Source organism: Cyprinodon variegatus, unplaced genomic scaffold (assembly GCF_000732505.1).
Source record: "Cyprinodon variegatus isolate N-32 unplaced genomic scaffold, C_variegatus-1.0 Scaffold287, whole genome shotgun sequence".
NCBI classification, from domain to species: domain Eukaryota; kingdom Metazoa; phylum Chordata; class Actinopteri; order Cyprinodontiformes; family Cyprinodontidae; genus Cyprinodon; species Cyprinodon variegatus.
In genome coordinates, this window is record NW_015150740.1 from 662568 (window position 1) to 678153 (window position 15586).

At 40.0% G+C, this 15586-nt stretch overlaps 1 protein-coding gene across 3 annotated transcripts in view; it reads left to right on the forward strand.

Annotated features, from left to right (window-relative positions):
• LOC107090280 (nuclear receptor coactivator 3-like) overlaps positions 1-12362 on the forward strand; it is a 78868-nt gene extending 66506 nt beyond the window's left edge. For 2 of the 3 annotated variants that reach the window (XM_015383580.1, XM_015383581.1), the window contains 13 exons: positions 621-1093; positions 3025-4094; positions 4190-4322; positions 5494-5652; positions 5865-6092; positions 7304-7409; positions 7494-7665; positions 7982-8308; positions 8828-8926; positions 9140-9389; positions 9558-9735; positions 9821-10022; positions 10957-12362. In XM_015383580.1, the coding sequence (XP_015239066.1) occupies positions 621-1093; positions 3025-4094; positions 4190-4322; positions 5494-5652; positions 5865-6092; positions 7304-7409; positions 7494-7665; positions 7982-8308; positions 8828-8926; positions 9140-9389; positions 9558-9735; positions 9821-10022; positions 10957-10968 (3409 nt within the window). In that variant the 3' untranslated portion in view covers positions 10969-12362. The remainder of the gene's footprint in view (positions 1-620; positions 1094-3024; positions 4095-4189; positions 4323-5493; positions 5653-5864; positions 6093-7303; positions 7410-7493; positions 7666-7981; positions 8309-8827; positions 8927-9139; positions 9390-9557; positions 9736-9820; positions 10023-10956) is intronic. The other variant, XM_015383582.1, reaches the window with a different exon arrangement.
• The last annotated feature ends 3224 nt before the right edge of the window (positions 12363-15586 follow it).

The window sequence follows — 15586 nt, forward strand, 5'->3', positions numbered from 1 at the left end:
AAAAGCAGGAATGTCAGCAAATTAGCCTTTAAATGGCCTTAGCCTTTACATTATCAGATTAATTAAATGTTGTATTAGATTTTTAATTTGATACACAAAGGATATATTGTTCATAATTCCCACTCAAGGATTAACATGTTCCACAGTCTCTCCCTCTGCTGAGGAAAGCATCCCACACCAAGATGCTTACAACACAGATTTTTTGGAAAGTTTTAAGTTTTCTGAGCGTTGCATTATTTTGGAAATTTTGTTCACCATCTATACCCTCTTTTCCCTCCTTGCAAATATATATTTTTTTTTTTTATCTGATGAATGCTATACCTCGAAGTGGCCTTGCTTTGAGCTTTGGTTCTCTGCACACCATCTAGCGTTAGCATTGGCCTCTTGGCTTTTCTTGTCTGCCCTGCTGGGGTTTGAAACTATAATTCTATCCCAGTAATACACATTAAAGTTTCAGGTAATGTGACAAACTGAAAACGCTAAAGGGTAAGATTAGGTTTGTATAATTTTCGCTCTGCACCTTAAAGCTTTAACTCACTAGAGGTTTTAAATACAAACTGCTATCATGATTTTTGCATTTATTTAAACCTTTTGCTGTTTTTCTGTCTCTTTCCACATAGGGAACACAACGGCTACCGCTCAGCATCAGGTGGTAACATGATGTCAAACAACATGAGACAACAAGGCATCGGGGGTGCCAACATGACCCCCCAGATGACTGGAGGTGGTGGTATGGGAGGAATGGGCAGCATGAACCGGGGCTTTGGGATGAGCGAGCAGGGCCATACGGGTCACATGGGAGGCGGTTCTGTATACGGAGGAAACGGCGGAGGTGGAGGCGGTGGTGGGGGCCTGGGCAGCCGCATGATGCAGATGAATCAGATGAGTCAGATGGGTCCCATGAATCACCCAGGTCCGGTCATGCAGCAGCATCCCCAGCAGCCCCCGTTTCAGAGCAGTGGTGGCTTTGGCCTCAGTGGAATGAACAGCCCGTCTGGGAGCCCGAGAATGGGCGGCCCCCAGCAGGGACTGCTGATGTCCCCCCGGAACAGAGGAAGCCCAAAGATGGGGGCCAGCCAGTTCTCACCAGGAGGTCAGTTAGTTCAATTTCTCTATATTTGAAACAGAAATGGAAAACTGACAGAAGTTCATGTTTTGTCTCCACATTCAAAAACATTTATACTTATAGTATTTGACTGATATTACTCTCTAGAACATAGATGTTTAAATCTTCTTAACATTATTCTTTCATTTGTTTTAGAAACTTCTCCATCTCTCCACTAAGCGACACAGTGTGGTTTCCTAAATACTTTTAAAATGCTCTCTCTCGTTTGAAAAGGGACAAATATTTTCCTTATTATAACAGTGACAGAATCTTCCAAATCCTGAAATGTGTATGCATCAAAGTAAAGAGAGGTTGTTGTCTCACCATATTTACCTTTATAGATCATTTTAATATTGCTTTAAAGCAGGGGTGAGCAATTCCAGTTCCCGGTGCAGCTATCCTGCAACTTGTAGATTCATCCTCAGTCCAATACACTTGAATCAAATAATGAGTTACCTTCTCCCCTTAGCAAAAAGTAGTATTCTTGAAGTAAATTCTATTAAGAATACTTAAGTATAAGTTTAGAAAGTATACCGAACAATGTACTTTTAGTGTACTTGAAGTATTACTAAAGTAATACTTCTTCGAACTAAATTGGGACATTTTTAAGTTTACTAAAGTATACTTTAGTAAACAATAAAGTAAACAATAGTATTGTCAAGTACACCTGACATTATTACTGTTAAGTATATGAAATATAGTTTAGAATAAGGAAACTCTAAGTGCACTGCCTGATTTTAAGTATGAAATTAGTGCACTTTTAGTATACTTGAATAAACTACATTTTGCTAAGGGTCAGTATGCAGTCAGTTCCTCCAGAGTCCTCTCAATCATCTAATAATTTGATTCAGGTGTGTTGAACCAAAGACAGAGCTAAAAGATTCAGGATTTCAGCCTTTAGGTTTCTGGAATTGCCCACCCCTGTTTTAATGAATGAGTCATATTTCTGTATTTTTCCACCATATATAAACAGTAGGTTTTATGAGGAAGTATAGAAGAAAATTAAGCACCTACTGAATGTAATGATGTGTTCTGACATTTCGACCTACTCTTCTTTAATTATTTATATGAAATGTCTGTTTAAAGTCATGCCAATGCATCTTATTCAGATTTAGTCCTGATTTTGGCCAGGCTGATCCAAAGCGTTTTATTGAGCCATCCAGCATTGAGTTTCCACTTAACCCACTTGGTTCCTAAGCAGCAGTTCTAAAACATTGTTTAAATGTTGGACTTATATTATTTGTGTTACAGGCTCTGTCAGTGTTAAGTAATGTGAAGCAATTTGCTCAATAAGGTGAAATGTGGTATAAAGAGGTGCTTGATAAACTGAAACATTTCAGAGACGCAACATATAACAACTATAATTATTAGCCTTTGTCTTAAAGGTATAGTGTAGGATGTTCTATTTCCGGGTGGATCATCAAAATAAGTAGTCCTTCTAATTGTCTGGGGATTTCTTTACGTAAGGCCATCCACATGCTCATTCCCATTTTCACTTACCAGTGGTAAAAAATTTAAAATCTTCTTTTGAAAAGTAAACTTATATGAGCGATGCAAACAGCAACTTTTAAACAGAGCATGCATGAGGAGAAATGGGGTTGTGCACGCTCTCGCATGCGTTTAATAGGCGTTCCCTCTCAGGAACAGGAATAGCTTTGTTAATGTGTATTTTGGAGAGGGACGTCTTTTCAAAAATTTGCGAAAGTCCTCCACTGTACCTTTAATTTAAAGCAGTTTATCTGCATAAAGCCTGTTCTTTAACTCATGCAGCTCTACTTTCATAAAAAAAAAAAAACAGTAAAATGATAAATGATCATGTGTGTATGTATTCAAATCCACAAAGTTCTCATACATTTAAATTATGTAGCAACTTTTTTGTTGTTGTTTTCAATGCATTAAATAGTATCTCTCTGTTCCAGGAATGCACTCCCCTATGAGCGGCCTTGGCAGCGCAGGAGGAGGGGGAGGAAGTGGTGGGGGCAGCACCTGTACCTTCTCCAGCAGCTCTCTTAATGCTCTACAAGCCATTAGTGAAGGAGTAGGGAGCTCACTCCCCTCCACGCTGACATCCCCCTCACCAGCCATCAAGCCAGACAGCTCTCCCAGCATCCATTCTTCTTCCCAACCCAGTCATCAGACAAAACCAGGACAAGATTGTTCTAAAAGCCCAGCGGGGGGCTTGGGGCCTGGCGACCATCACCTCCCAGATCACCACCACCATCAGCATCCCCAGGCTGAGAGTTCTGCTGAGCGACCAGACAGTCAGGCAGGTGCAGGAACTAAAGAGGGTGGAGAACCAAGCAATGAGGCGGAGATGGCGAGTGCCGACCCTCCTCGGAGGCTGCCAGACAGTAAGGGCCACAAGAAGTTGCTTCAGCTGTTAACCTCTCCAACTGAGGAGCTGGGGATTAGTGGTAGTGGACCTACGGGGCCCGCTGGACCCCCTCCATCTAACAGCAGCAGCACTCTCACAGGCTCAGACAGCAAGGAAACTACCGGCGGGATGACCAGTCCCTCATCCACAGGGGTGTCCTCCTCTTCCTCAGCCAATGGCGGCTCAGCGCCCGCAGCTGGTCAAGGCGGCACATCTGCATCTGCTCACTACATGGGGTCGCTGCATGAGAGACACAAGATCCTCCACAAGCTTCTTCAGAACGGTAATACACCAGATGAAGTTGCGAAGATCACAGCTGAGGCGACGGGAAAGGTGACGCTCGGAGGCCAAGAAGGCACTGAGGGTGGTGCAGGAGGCTCAGGGGCCGTCCCAGGCCCTGCGTTGATCACAGACCCCAAACAGGAGCAGCACAGCCCTAAGAAGGAGAGAACACACGCCCTGCTCCACTACCTCCTCAACAAGGATGACTCCAAAGAACAAGTAGATGTGAAGCCCAAACTTGAAGATTTAGAGGGGAAGGGTCTTACTGGAGCTGCTGGTGCTGCTGCAGCCGAACATGCTGAAAGCAAGATCAAGCCAGAACCTCCTGATGATGTAAGATTGTATTTCTCATTATAAAACTAGTTTCATCTTTGCTCTTCATTGATATTCTTATAATTAAGGACAACTGTGCTGTTTCTAACATGTAGTTACACAACCTGGAGTCTATTCTGGGTGATCTCAGGGGTTCGAGCTCTGACTTTTACCCTGATCAGACCGGAGGTGCAGGAGCGAACAACACAGGAAACAAACCACAGGGTTGCCTTGATGACGGCCTGCAGGGTAAGTGGTTCAAGCACTAAATGGCTATGAGAAGTGACAGTTTCGCGCAGGGCGGGTGTTCTAACATCACATGTGATGATATCAAAACAAAATGCCACTGAAACTGCATCTGGCACCATCAGATGCTGTCTGTTTGCATTGTTTTTTTTTTCCTAAAGCAAATGTCATGTCTTCCACAATTGTGCCTTTTATACCACTAAACATGGGGTAAAAAAAAAAATAGAGAGCAGTCAGAGGAGACACAAAAATCATGTAACAAAGAAAACCAGGACTCTACTCTGGTTTAAAAGTGGTCAAGCTGCAATAGAACATAAATGATAAAGGATAATTTTGTCGGTTGTTTCTATATTTAATGTTAAAATTGCATTATTGCTCAGTTTACTTTGCTTTTATAATGAGTATATATCACTGATTTACACTGTGTTTCTATATTCATACCTTTAAAAGTTTTCCTTCTTCCTTATTACAATCTATATGTATTTCATTGGGATTTTGATATCATCACACAGTGAAACATGCAGTGGAAGGACATTTTTTCTAATAATTTTAGTGATAGAAATCTGTAGTATTAAGTGTGAAGTGTATTAAGTATAAAGTGTTTTCTGTAAAATCGCATTCAATTATGTTTGTAATACCACAGCATAATGCCACCCTCACCATGTTGTTGGCTCATTGTGTTCAGGGCTATGCATATTAGATGTGAGCCAGTTTCCCCCCCACAACACAAGAAAAATTGTAACAATGCTCCCTAAGGTTTCCAAACGTGATTTATTGTTTTATAACAATCAGTGTCTCTATAACTTTATCCCTGAACTGCATAGTGTGCTCCTTGGTCTGTTTGATGCTATTGGTTCCCATGGAGCAGCTGCATTTATACTTAGGCATGCTGTTTTACACGCGGGTGTTATAATAAAGGGGTAAATAGATATCTTGTTTTTGGGTTTTTTTGTTTTTTTTTTAGTTCAAAAGCAGTTTAGTACTTGCCTTCCTTTTCACCATAATGGTTTATTTTTTCGTACTTTGTCGTAAAATACCAATCAAAGAGGCTTAGATTTATGAGATATCAAAATGCAGAACAGTTAAGGGGTAATAAGTCTTCCTCTAAGGGGTTCTTGTTTTCATGTAATGATTTTGCCTGCTTTCTGAAAAGGGGTTTGTTGTCCATCTGCAGGAAGTCCAGCTATGGGTCCAGGACCACGAGGGCCTTTCCAGAGGACCATATCCAATGATGGAAAGCCACTGGGTGGGCCTGGAGGAGCAGTTAGACGTCCAATGCTCATCAAGCAGGAGAACATGATGGGCAGCCCAGACGGCTTTCAAGGAAACCTGGGTGTGTGTTCAGGTGGTCTGTAATAAACTTTTCTCAGAATATTTCCTTCTTCTTGTTTCTTTGCCTCTCGTGTACTGGCCTCAGACCTTGCTTTTCAGTGAACCGCCTCACTCTTTCATTTGACCAGAGAGATAGAACTACATTTTAGGGACCAGAATCAGAAACAGTTTGGTTATTCCTATCCGTCACCTTTGTCATATGTGTGTTACCAGGACCACTGAGTAGAGGAACAGGTCCCCAGAGGTCTCCCATGGGGGGGTCTGGGGACTGGAAGCCCCGCTCCAGTACCAGCCCTGTGAGTTCAGCAGGACATCTGTCCATGATGCGTCCAGGCATGGACTATAACAGCGGAAAGAGCATGATGCCATCACCCATGGTCAGCCGCTCCAACAGCGTGCCAGGCAGCAGGTCCATGCTGCAGCAGCAGCTCATGGATATGGGTACGTAACCCAGACGAGTTTTTGAAATGATAAATTAAGCTTTGAAAAAAATATGAACAGGGAATCAGTTATTCCACATGTAGAGAAAAAAAGTCTACATCAAAGTCAGTTTATGACTGTATTGGTGCTGAAACTGTTTGGAAACTACTAGCATCTATTTCATCTTTGTCATGGAGTATTTCTAGAGGCTAAGGAGGAACGTAGGGAGGGCAAACTAAGTGGCAAATAAATTCTAAGGCACCTTTTTTATCCTTTTTTTTTTGTTTCCCATTTCTTTTTTTTTTTCTTTTTTTTGCTACTTATTGTTTTCTACTTTTATTGGCATGGTTGTATCCAGTGCAGACTTCTCTGCCAGACCACATCAGTTCATCGGTTCATATCAGCTATGGCGTCTGACAATTTAAATTTATTATCTTTGGTGCAAGGCTAATTTTTTTATAAAAGGAAAATTACATATAACTTAAAAAATGACTATGATGCAAACCTTGCAGAAGCATTCAGAACAACCTGTTAATGTTCTTAGGAGGCTTATTTCAAACAGCTGATCAGAGAGCTACAGTAGCAGATGCTGATGTACCAATATTCAGGTCCCTACAGGACACCATGCAACGTTATTTAGCATTATTTCTTAAGTTTTAAAGACTTGAGCTAACCAAAAATTTTACTTTGAGTCAAGGCTGCCACAAGGTTCCTAACTGAATATCATAGGTTGCAACTACCCTGTTCAATCCCCACAGCCTGCACTCTGGCTCTCTGAGCAAGACCCTTAACCCCACATTGCTTCCCGGGGTGCCGTATAATGGCAGCCCTCTGCTCCCCAAAGGGGATGGGTGAAATGCAAAGGTAAATTTCTCCAATGTGAGATCAATAAAGTTAAATTATTATTATTATAAATCATTTATGTTATAAATACTATAAATAAAGTTGGGGAAAGCCTACAGCCTTTCACCGATTTAAAGGTTCTGAGCAACATTTGTAGTTTCAAACATCTTTGGGCCGAAGAGATGGAGAACTGTGCATCATCTTCTCTTCTGTGTGTGAAACACCTCCCTACTAAAAAAAAACCACAAAAAAAAACAATTCTGATGTTCGATCAGCACCTTAAAAGTGCTACCATTTACTCTAATGCAGTTTGTTTTTTATTGCAGAATATTATCTGTCTGTCCTGATCTTATTCACTATCGTTATTTTCATGTCCTTTAACGGTTCAGGAGGTTCCTCAGATATGGGTATGGGTATGAGCCCATTCAGCCAGCAAGGCCAGCCCAGCCAGTCCCCATCCTGGCCTGAACCCATGATGAACATGGAGGGAAACAGGTCAGAACGTTTATCATACTTTTTATTCGCATCCTTTTAATAGCCATGATGTTAACCTTTTGCATTTTTTACCAATCGTTGTAGGCGCCAGTTTGGCAACCCCTTAGATGATCTTCTGGTTCCTCCTACCACCAGTGAGGGTCAGAGCGATGAGAGGGCACTTCTGGACCAGCTGGATTCCCTGCTGAATAACACGGATGGCATCGCTCTGGAGGAGATAGACCGAGCTCTCGGTATCCCAGACCTTGTCAGCCAGGTAATGTGTCAAAAAGCACACTCTCTGCTGTTTGGGCTTGAAGCACTTTCTAAATGTGATTCAAAGGACAGAAATGATTATTTGTCATACTGTGAGTCACGACAGACCATCACATTAATTTTTTGCATTCAATATCTCAGTCATGACTCACTGTGTTCAGACTGTCCGCTCACTGAAGGGAGATAGATGAGCCTTAAGGAGTCCGTCTGTGCTGCTTAGAAAAAGGCAATTACTGAGCCGACCAGGCGGAGATGAATCAATTAAACTGACAGGTTTGACAAACTTGTCTTTGTCCTCCTTGTCCTGTGTGCTGCAGAGCCAGGGAGCAGAGCAGCAGCTGGAGCATTTTGCAGGACAGGACCCATCCATGCTACTTGACCAAAAGCCTCTGTATGGACCCGGCTATCCTGGACCCCCTGCCATGCCTATGCAGAGCAGCTATGGGGGGAATCCCATCCAGGGACAGGGCCAGTCGGGCGGGTTTGGGCCCATGCTCTCACCAATGGGCCAAGGTGGAAGCTTCCCTGCTATGGGGGGAATGGGCGGCATGAGCCATCCACGTGCAAACATGATGCGACCCAGGATGATAAATACCAACAAGCCCATGAGGCTGCAGCTTCAGCAGAGGCTGCAGGGACAGCAGGTAGGATGTCAGGCACAATATACACAGTTATCAGTATTTAGATTTAAAATTTTCAAACCATCGGAAAAAGATGAAATTTAATTTAGGTGTTTTTCAGTCCTGACTTCAGTCCTGACTTTTCAGTCCTGACTATGGACGAAAGAAAGTAGAGTAACAGCATCTTCATCCATCCACCCATCATCCATCTATCCGAATCAAAACCCACAATTGATTATTCTACTGCTTATCTCTGTAAAGAGTTGGACATTTCTTTCTTTATGTCATATTTTAGTATTTTGATTTTTATATTTTTTTCCCATTATGCTAAAGCATAAAAATGGAAAACTTATTCTCCTTACATGGTCCATTATGTTTTTATATTTTGTATTTAGTTGGTTTCCACTTTTTTAATCCATTCTGTCATTTATTCAAAAAAATAAATTTGCTTGTTATTCTCAGGCATTTACTGTTTATCAGAAAGTAATATAATGTAATTTTAAGATTTCCTATATTTTCAATGTTGATTTTCTTTTTGTTAAGTTCATGAATCAGACACGACAGGGCATGGCGATGAAGATGGAGAATCCTGGAGGAAACCCTGGCATGAGGCCTGGAATGCAACCTGGCATGGGAGGACAGGTAGATTGATTAACATTGGTTTGAGAATATAGTAAAATACAGATTGCAATCTGGAAATTTTAACTAGAGCTTAATTTTACCAATTATGGGATAAAAAAAAGATCCCTGAAAAAACGAAAATGCCTCCTTATGGTGACTGATGCTGTGTTGGAAGCATTTGCATCCTGTTTGTGTATTCATGTAAAACATTCACACTATGTCTGGTTTGTGCAGCAGAGCTTCATTAATGCTCAGATGATGGTCCAGCGTAACCGAGATGTGGTCAACATGCACATGAGGAGGCAGCGCATGATGATGCTGATGCAGCAGCAACAGCAGCAGGCGGCTGCTGCCGCTGCTGCAGCTGCTGGGGGATTCAGTCCTCCTCCTAACGTCACGGCCCCTGGGGGCATGGACAGCCCAATGGGAGGGCCAAACATGGGCCAGCCGGGCCCTCAGACGTTTGGCTATGGCGGGAGCTACGGTGAGTTTAGTGAATGCTGCTGCTCCCTTGTGGTGAAGTTGTGCAACAAATTGCTGACAGATTGCCTATTAAAGTCAAATTTTTACTTTTATTTTATGGTAGATGATTCTGAATAACATGTCAGTGTGAAGCAGGTGAGAGCTGAAGGTTTAAGATTTTTCTTAACAGGCATGGGTCACCAAGGGGAACCCTCTTTTGGCCCATCGGGTGGAAGTCCTCCTAATGCCATGATGTCAGGCCGTCTTGGGCCTCAAAACCCAATGATGTCACAGCACTCACAGGGTGGGCCTATATACCCAGGTTCTGATATGAAAGGCTGGTCACAGGGAGGCATGGCACGCAATAGGTATAACATTATCAATTCTTACACCTCTATGTCTGTTTTCCTTATCTGATTTGAAATGAAATCCAGTCAACTCTTTTGCCACCAGCTCTTACCCCCAGCAGCAGTTTGGGCCGCAGGCACCGCTGGGTCAACAGCAGTTTGGGCAGCAGGGAAATCCAGGGCAGTATGGAGGGATGATGATGAACGGTGCAATGCCGGCCAGTGGAGGAGGTCACATGGGACAGATGGGTGGACAGATGGGAATGAACCCGATGGTTATGGGGCGCATGCCTATGGGGCCTGATCAGGTATGTGCAGAGAGTGGGAGGCCCAGTAATAAAGTAACATTCCTTCATGTTAAGAACCACCATTAGATATGAATGCATCTTAATAATATTTAGTTTAAATATCTTTAAACATCAGAAAAGAAATGTATTCCATCCGTTTTGGATCATAATCATAGATATTTTCTGTTGTCACAAAAACAATACAGTACTTCATTGTGGAAGCCTACCGTTTTTAACCTCAGCTTGCAAAAACCAGTATTGAATAGTGTTATTTTTCAAAATGTAATCTTTTTTATAGTTAAGAATGAAACCACAGCCTAACATATGGTTACATAAATGTCTATATGTAGTTGCTACAGGCCTGAATACCATAATAATGTAAACATTATAGTTGTTTGAACTCTCTTCATTATAGTAAACGACTTGATCGATAAAAAAAAAAGATATTAGAGACAATAAAGGATATATTTGCATTTGTTTGCAGTGACAAAATGATTCATACAAACCAGATAAATACACCCCAGCAATATTTATTTGCAAGTTGTTAATCATCAGCAGTCTTTAACTGTTGTTTTCAGGTAAATTTGAAACTTTTTAGGTATTACAATTGACACCATTTCTAAGAAAGCTTTACATGCTAACGTCCTTCTTCTCATCAAATACTGATATTTGTCTTATCTAATCCATCAGCCTTGAAAAAAAGGGTTTAAACAAACTATTAAAAGCTGGAAATTAATTAGAGCTTCATTGTGATGGTAAACCTATTGGTCTAAAATGTCCCCTTGACTTTTTATTAACAGAGATTACTTTATTAAGATGGATTAAAAGATGTTTTCTTCAGATACAGGAATCCATAACTTAATAAATATCTCTTTTCTGTTTTGAGATGCATCCTGTTGTGGTCTGTGTCACTTTAAATGCTCATGCTCTGTTTTTTGTCCTCCCGATGATCCAGAAGTACTGCTGATGGACACGTCAGAGGCTTTTGTCTTTGCGATCTCCGCCCAGATTTGGCAGACAGCTGCTGTGCTGCAGTGTGTGTGGAATCAAACCAGGCATGCTCTGATCCTCCGTGTAGCGCCACATTCCCACCAGACGGGGGAGTGAACTTCCCTCAAGAGCGATGGCCAGCATTGTCAGTCAGGCAGCCGGAGGGAAAACAAGACACGCTTTCAAATGAAAACACAAAGCCTTCCTAAAAATCTGACAAACTGTTTCTCCATCATGTGCAGAAAGACGGATGGGAAGTCAACGTCCCTCCCTCTCTTCATAGCCTGCCTCTGTATATCCTTTTTTATTGGACCAAACAGTGAAGCTGCATCACATGGACAATGATATTTAAACAGCCTCTTCTTTTGTCGAATGTACCATGAAGTTATATTCAGACTTTAAAATGTGGATTCTGAACTTTACATCCACCGTCGTTCTGCTGCTCCTGGAGGATCCCTGCAAACACAGCTTTGGCTAATAAGTCGTCAGGCTGTGACGCTCACATGAATGTTATTTAGAAGTAGCACATTGGCTCGTCATCCAGGATGCCACTGAGTAGGACTGAACTAACTGGTTGGCTCGTTGCACTTTAAGAAAAAGCCAACATCAAATAGATGGTGGAGATTTAGAGGCCTTTATTCAAGAATTACTGAATAGCAGCAGACATTTCCTGTTTTGTTTTTTTTCTATACATGTGTTCTTTAAATTCTCGAGATATGAGATTTATAGTTGGGTAAACTTGTCAGGCTTTTTTCCTCAGTGGGAACCAGAGAAAAACTAAATTGCTCCCAAAAGCATTTATTTTTTTGTTGTTCCCTAATGTTAACATATTTTTTCGGCAATCTTTTAAATTTATCAGATCTTCTGTTTATCTTGCACAAGTTTAGACCTTTTTGTGGAAACCATGTCAGCCAAGCCACAGGTGGACCCAGTCTCTGCTCTTTGCATGTAGGTCCTTCAGAATTAAAACTTTTCATGCATGTTCTATAACAAAAATAAAAAAAGAAGCATTAGAAGAACATTCAACAGCTAGAACCAAAAGATCAAAATCAGACATACTTTAATAATCCCAGAGGGAAATTACTTTTGTTACACGCTCCAGATATACAAAAATGTTTATATATACACTACCGTTCAAAGGTTTGGGGTCACATTGAAATGCCCTTATTTTTGAAGGAAAAGCACAGTACTTTTCAATGGAGATAACTTTAAACTAGTCTTAACTTTAAAGAAATACTCTCTATAAATTGCTAATGTAGTTGTTTTTGGTGCAATTTCTACATAGGTGTATAGAGGCCCATTTCCAGCAACTATGACTCCGGTGTTCTAATGGTACAATGTGTTTGCTCATTGGCTCAGAAGGCTAATTGATGATTAGAAAACCTGTGTTCAATCATGTTCACACATTTGAAAACTAGTTTAGCTCGTTACAGAAGCTACAAAACTGACCTTCCTTTGAGCAGATTGAGTTTCTGGAGCATCACATTTGTGGGGTCAAATAAACGCTCAAAATGGCCAGAAAAAGAGAACTTTCATCTGAAACTCGACAGTCTATTCTTGTTCTTAGAAATGAAGGCTATTCCATGCAAGAAATTGCTAAGAAATTGAAGATTTCCCTAAACAGTGTGTACTACTCTCTTCAGAGAAGAAAAAGAAGTGGGAGGCCGCGTTGCGCAACTGAGTTATCTTCATTGAAAAGTACAGTGCTTTTCCTTTAAAAATAAGGACATTTCAATGTGACCCCAAACTTTTGAACGGTAGTGTATATATACAAAAAATTTTGATTGGCTTTTAGTACTAATCAGCCAGTCAGAGGCTACAATCTGATCTGTTATCCCACGTATTAGAGTAATGTATAATTTTGACTCTTAAAAGTGCCACAATTAAATAGAAAAAAGCTGTCTATATATTTGAATATGTGGTAATTTGAATTTTAATAATCTGAAAACAAATGAATCCAAAATGATTTGTAGTTCTCTGTAATTCACAAATAACAAAGTCAATTAATCATAGGAAGAAAACTTGGGTTCATTATATATTAAAATGTATATTTTTATTCAACCTTTACCAGAGTAAATCAACAGGGCTACTGCTCTGATGGACCGAGAGATCTGGACAGTTTAGACATTAGTCCAGGAAATATGAAATACACACTAAAATAATGATATATGGTTTTCATCATAATACAATGTAGCGTTAAATTATTTTATTGTGTATTTTATAAATGATCCGCAAATATTGACATATTTTTTATTTTTTTTTAAATGATCAAACAAATTAATGTTTATTTGACAAATTACCTATTTGTTCATTGTGATCCTAATAAGGCCATAGATTGGACATTTAGTGCAAGCATTGAGTTAATGAGGAGCCTGCAGTAGGAAACCCATATTTTCTACTGAGGCTCTGTTTAAAGCAGAGGTTATTAAACTAAATGCAGTAAATATTAGAAAAATTAAAGTTTTTCAGCTTGGTTCTTTTGCAAACTCCAGGACATATAACTGAGGATGATCATCACTAATATAATTAGGAATGCAGTGTAGTTAAACTAAAAGAATGTAAGCCACAGCTTTTCTCCTTCGAACCTTAAGGCGATTACTTATAAGCTATAATCAATCTTTTAAATGAGAAACACTGTAGTTCCTGTAGGTTAGTTTATATCTATAAATACCTCTTCCCCTTTTACCTTTTGTATTGTACCAATCAGATGTTTCTCTGACTGCTATTCAGATGTAAAGCTTAGAGGAAAGGGCGGAGAAGTGAAAATGATGAAAAGAGAAAAACATGCAATTAGAGCTCAGAGGGGTAAACTCAGTCCAGTTGTAGCAGATCATGTCTATAATTGTCTTGTCCGTTTGCACACATTGCTGCAATGAATGATTTTTCTGCAAAATAAAGCTTGTTATCTTCACATGAGTTAGATCTACTCACACTGCAAAATAAAGAGCTAGATGATTGTTTTGGCCTGCAATGATCCTTACTCCTGGTTTCCCTCTGAGGACAAAGCTGAGACATGCACCCAAAGAGGCGGTACTGCAGTATTAAACTCCATGTCTTGTTTGGAACATTGTACATCCTTTTTGTCTGTAAATACGATTTGTAAATATGCTTCAAATGTACTATATATAAATATATTTATGCTTTTTTAGCTCATACACTGTTTTTGCACAGATTGTAAGGCTTGATATTTAAATGTGTAATTTTCTTATACTGTCATAGGTCAGCTTTTCCTTTCAAAACATCGATTGCAAAAGACCTGTTTTTTGAAGGCAGATGATGTATATTTCTCTGATATACTGCTATTTTCCAGCTGTCTGAAAGCACTTTTTCATTTCTTATCCTTAAATCATGATCCTCTTCCTATTTTCTTAGAATGTAGTGCAGAGCATACTGGTGCTAGTGGGTTGTTATGCTTTTTAAGATAAGTTATTTTTTCCTTTTTTTTAAATAATGAAAAATACAAAAATATGCCTATACAGACAATGAATTGACACAATTGTGTTCCTCTATGGACCAGACCTCTCACCAGTGTGTTGATGGAGTCTATATGTTCTGAGCTGGACCTTTAGCTTCAGTTTGTTTCTCTCCTGTAGCCAAAGTGCTTTGAACATTTGTCATGCTTTCAGACATTCTGCCCTTTCTTGTAGTTTTAAATTAGTTTCAGCCACAGAGATTGGATCTTTTGGAGAGGGGGACACTAGTGTCCTTCATTACACAGTAATCCAATGGGGCTGAGAGACAGAGAGGGTAAAGAGACGTGGCTGAGATCTATGGGCCAGAATGGAACAAGCAACGTTTTGCTTCACTGACTGAAGCCTCTGAACATCATAATATTTACCCATTGGTCATCTTTGTTTTGTCTTGCTTTTGACTCTGTCCTGTATTTCCTGTGGAGGTTCTTTGTTGAAAAATCTACCTTTAAACACGCTCAGTCCAAAGATTTCGGTCTGCCATCCTGCAGAGCATAAAGACGGCTCAGTAGATTGTCCAAGTACTTTGTGCTTTTTAATGTTGCACATAACCTATAATGTAGGAGGAGGAAAAGTGGGATTCCATATTAAATTATCTCTTCTGTCTGAAATAGAGTAGCAAGGTTGTCTGGTTCTGTTTAGGTGGTTTAAATTGTTCTTTTGTTTTTTTTTACTGTGGACCTTAAGGCCAGTTGTTTTATATGTGGTGCTTACATCTTATCAAGAATGTTCTTTTAAGGGAGAGGGGAGGTTTTATTCATGGTGGATGTCATATTTATGTCATAACAATAAACTGGAGCTGTTTTCTAACATCCCCTGTCGCTTTGAGAAACAGAAATATTAAAAACAAGGAACATTATTGCTCTTCTTCTGACATTGCAGGAGCTAAAGGAAAATGTCTGGAAAACATGCATTCATGATAACAGGATGTAAAATACTGACGGGTTTTTTTCTTACCTTCTTTCTTGATGTTAATATTGATGTAAATACAAATTTATATTTAAACATTAAAATGTGTTGGTTGTTATTTTCTTCCACTGCAGTTTTATGTGTCACTGGAGTAGCCTGTAACCTTAGTAACCACTCTTTTTTTTTTTTTATGAACAACAAACTAAAAGCAAAAGG